General features: G+C 46.4%; 1 protein-coding gene across 1 annotated transcript; it reads left to right on the top strand.

Annotated features, from left to right (window-relative positions):
• Positions 1-690: 690 nt before the first annotated feature.
• On the top strand, positions 691-2677 carry LOC113294458 (uncharacterized mitochondrial protein AtMg00810-like). The gene is made up of 3 exons (XM_026542850.1): positions 691-847; positions 1195-2150; positions 2564-2677. Exons 1-3 carry the CDS (start codon positions 691-693, stop codon positions 2675-2677), a joined length of 1227 nt encoding a protein of 408 aa, XP_026398635.1.
• Positions 2678-4783: the final 2106 nt, after the last annotated feature.

The raw sequence follows: 4783 nt of genomic DNA, 5'->3' as shown, positions 1-4783 counted from the left end.
CAAGTGTTAGTTTTCAACATTGCAATGTATTCATCTAGCATGGCTTTCTTCCAGTTTGGGTCCCGAAGGGCATATAGATGAGACTTGGGAAGACGGGAGATTTTGTGTTGGGTTTGAACATGAAGGTTCAACCGTTGAGATGGACGGAAAATTCCGTGGGAAGCCCGAGTTGTCGGGCGGGAAGGAATGGAAGTGGAGATTCCGGGAGGAGAAGGAGCGACAGGCTGTTTCCCATCAACCATATACCCCACCTCATCGCCGTTATCGGCTTCCTCTTTCCGCTGCATCTCCTCTCCCCTTCCGTCTCCATTCACCTGCTCCCGGTTCACCCAGTCCTGTCACGGACGTCAACTCCCTACCCCTCTCCACTGACCGGAATTCACCAGCACATTCTTCTACTCCTTCCTGTACTCCTCCAACTACCGAGTCTCCAACAACGTCATCATCCTATCCACATTTACAACTGTCCCCCTACAGTCTATAGCCCCTACCACTGTCCCTCCACAGTCTGTCGCTCCTTTTCCTCCCGGAAGCTCCACTGCCATTCCTTCCCTCCCGGCAACTCGGGCTTCCCACAGAATTTTCCGTCCGTCTCACCGGTTGAACCTTCATGTTCAAACCCAACACAAAATCTCCCGTCTTCCCAAGTCTCATCTATATGCCCTTCGGGACCCAAACTGGAAGAAAGCCATGCTAGATGAATACATTGCAATGTTGAAAACTAACACTTGGGATCTAGTGCCAAGACCTCCTGGTGCTCATGTTATTCGCTCCATGTGGCTTTTTCGACACAAGTTTCATGCAGATGGATCATTACAATGTCACAAAGCCCGTCTTGTCGCCAACGGTAAATCACAGCAAATTGGAGTTGATTGCTTTGAGACGTTCAGTCCGGTCGTCAAGCCCGCCACTATTCGCACAGTTCTCACCATTTCCACCTCCAGATCTTGGCCCATTCACCAATTGGACGTCAAGAATGCTTTTCTCCATGGGGACTTAGCTGAGAAATTTTATATGCATCAACCTCCGGGTTTGCTGATCCTACCCGTCCATATCATGTCTGTCGACTACGTAGATCTCTATATGGTCTCAAACAGGCGCCTCGGGCGTGGTTTCAATGGTTTGCGACTTTCATCATCAGTTGTGGTTTCCAGGGTAGTGTATGTGATCCATCTTTATTTATATATTGGTCAGGACAGGACACTGCCTACTTATTATTGTATGTTGATGATATCATACTCACTGCCTCCACTGATGTTCTTCTCACCCGTTTTATTGACATGATGAAACGAGAGTTCTGTATGACTGATCTTGGCTCATTACATCATTTTTTGGGCATTACTGCTACTCGGTCATCTTCCGGGCTGTTTTTATCTCAGTCACTCTATACGAAGGACATCATTTCTCGTGCTTCCATGACTTCCTGCAACCCAGTAGCCACTCCGGTCGACACCAACTCCAAGCTTAGCGCTACCTCTGGACCATCTCTTAAGGATCCTACCTTATACCGAAGTTTGGCCGGGGCATTACAGTATCTTACTTTTACTCGACCGGATATATCTTACGCGGTTCAACAGGTATGTTTATTCATGCACGACCCTAGAGAACCTCACATGCAGGCGCTTCGGCGTATACTTCGGTACCTCCAGGGCACTATCAATCATGGGTTGTTTTTATCTGTATCCACCATTTCTGGCATCCATGCATACTCCGATGCTGATTGGGCGGGCTATCCTGATTCACGGCGATCAACCTCTGGTTTCTGCATCTTTCTGGGTGACAACCTTGTTTCTTGGTCTTCTAAACGTCAGGCAACTGTCTCTCGCTCTAGTGCTGAAGCTGAATATCGGGGCGTGGCCAATGCTGTGGCCGAGACAACTTGGCTCCGGAATTTACTTCTTGAGCTACATATACCACTACGACGTGCTACTATCGTGTATTGTGACAATGTGAGTGTTGTCTACATGTCTGGTGATCATGTTCAACATCAACGCACAAAACATGTGGAAATTGACATTCATTTTGTTCGTGAAAGCGTACGTATTGGAGACATTCGAGTGTTGCACATTCCATCTGAAAATCAGTATGTTGATATTTTTACAAAGGGTCTTCCTAGACAATTATTTATTCGTTTTCGTACTAGTCTAAGCGTTTGTTCCTCTCCCACTAAGACTAAGGGGTGTAATAGATTATATTTTTCCATATTTATAGGACCCAGAATATTCTCATTGAATAATAATAATAATATATATTGCCCCTTCTCCCTCAAGGTTCAACCGGTGAGATGGACGGAAAATTCCGTGGGAAGCCCGAGTTGCCAGGCGGGAAGGAATGACAGTGGAGCTGCCGGGAGGAGAAGGAGCGACAGACCGTGGAGGGACAGTGGTAGGGGCTATAGACTGTAGGGGGAAAGTTGTAGAAGGTGGATAGGATGATGACGTTGTGGGAGACTCGGCAGTTGGAGGAGTACATGAAGGATTAGAAGAATGTGCTGGTGAATTCCGGTCAGTGGAGAGGGGTAGGGAGTTGACGTCCGTGACAGGACTGGGTGAAACGGGAGCAGGTGAATGGAGACGGAAGGGGAGAGGAGATGCAGCGGAAAGAGGAAGCCGATAACGGCGATGAGGTGGGGTATATGGTTGATGGGAAACATGAGATGCAGGTGGTTAAGTATTAGTGGATGGGTAGGCTAGAGGGATTTGAAACAGGGGAGAAATGGATTGGTTGGAGTGGTCTTGATTGGGAGAGTCACAATGGAAAGAGATATGGAAGGGGAAAACGTTTTCATCAAACGTTACATGGCGAGATAAAATGATTATGTTAGTGGCTAGGTCGAGACAACGATAGCCACGATGATGAGGGGGAAAACCAAGAAAGACACATTTAGTGGAGCGAGGGGAAAGTTTGTGTGGGGTGGTAGCGGAAAGATTAGGGTAGCATACACAACCAAACGTACGTAGGTGATCATAGTTTGGTTGACGTTGGTAAATAATTGACACAAGAGAGGTGAAATTGAGGACAGTGGAGGGAAGAATGTTATGTAGATAGACGGCCATATGAAGAGAGTCGGCCCAATATTTATATGGAATGGAAGCATGAGACATGAGGGTGCGAGTGATGTCATTGATACGACGAATCATACGCTCCGCCTTGCCATTTTGAGACAAAGTGTGAGGGCAAGAGAAACGAAAGACTAAACCCGAAGTTTGAGAGAAATTGTGAAAAGAGGAATTATCAAATTCACGACCCATGTCTGACTGAAAACATTTTATGTCTCGCTCAAATTGGGTTTTGACAAAGGAATGAAATTCTAAAAATTTGGAATAGACTTGAGATTTGAGTCTCAGAGGATACACCCATAGGTAATTAGAAAAATCATCCAACAGGATGAGATAATAGCGAAAACCGGTCTCAACATGTGAAGGACAAGTCCATAAATCACTATGAATAATATCAAAAGGAGCGAAAGTAATAGAATTTGAGTCATGAAAAGGAAGACGAACATGTTTACTAACTTGACAAGAGTGACAAAGTTTGGTAGACTGTTTCTTATTACATTGAATTAAAGAGTTGGAACGTAAATTATCTAAAATAGCCTGTCCAGGATGGCCGAGGCGGCTGTGCCAGATGTCAACCGGGCACACGGTAAGAGACAGTGGAGGAGATGAGGATGAATGTGAAGATGGCACGGCAGAAGATGTGAGAGGATAAATATCCCCAGTGCTATCACATTGAAGAAGGATCGTCCTCGAATTCAAATCCTTCACAGAAAAACCATATGGATCAAATTCAACAGACACATGATTATCAGTGGTGAATTTACGAATAGAAATAAGATTTTTGATTATATCAGGAACAACAAGAGTATCTTTGAGGTGGAGTGTTCGAGAAGAGAGATTTATAGAATGGGTACCACTGGCCGTAACTGGGATAGAATTGTCGTTGCCAACTAAGATGGATTTAACATTGCTAGTGTTGAAAACAGTGTGTAACGTACCTGGATTCGCAGTAATATGTGAGGTCGCACCAGTGTCCATATAGAACATGTCGTCCGGCGACTGCAGACTCATTGAGCTGTAGGCCTGAGAGAAGTCCGATGGTTGCAACATTTCAGTCGAAGGGACAACATACGCTTGGGCTTGTCCAAGAGCGGGAGAGTGTTGGCGCTGCTGGGCTTGGCGTGCACGACCAGGAGATAGCCCACGGAGAGGCAGGTTGGGATTCCAGTGGGGAAATGTTGGGTATGGGCAGGGAGGTGGAGCCCAATAGGACATCCAGGGAGTTGGGTATGGGTCGTGGGTCGCTGGACCTCGATGGTTGCTGGGATGGCGGAAATGGGCCGGTGTCGGCAGGAGAGGTGGGTCTGTAGAGTTCTGGTTTTGGCGCTGATTTCTCCTGCCAGGTCCAGAACGGTGATTACGCTGGCCGGAGCTGTTGGTGGAGGAGGCGGTGGCTTCCAGTGCAGTTGAAGACGTCGTGGTGGTTTGCTGGGCACGTCGAATCTCTTCGGTGCGCAATTGGGAACGAGCAACATCAAAAGTTGGCATAGACTGTTGTATGAAGGATGCAACAGTGTTGTATTCCTCCGGAAGACCATTGACAAGTTGGATAACCAACCGTTTGTCATTCATGGGAAAGTCGAGATCAGTCAAACGATCCGACAATGGCTTAAGTTTGTCACAGTAGTCATCGATACTAGCACAATCAACAAACTTTAGATTGACAAATTTACTTTCAAGGGTCGCAACACGATTACCTTTGTTATCTTGAAAAAGCTTTTGTA

This window comes from Papaver somniferum, chromosome 7 (assembly GCF_003573695.1).
Source record: "Papaver somniferum cultivar HN1 chromosome 7, ASM357369v1, whole genome shotgun sequence".
In the NCBI taxonomy this organism is placed as follows: Eukaryota; Viridiplantae; Streptophyta; class Magnoliopsida; order Ranunculales; family Papaveraceae; genus Papaver; species Papaver somniferum.
This window is presented reverse-complemented; position numbering and strand designations above follow the sequence as displayed.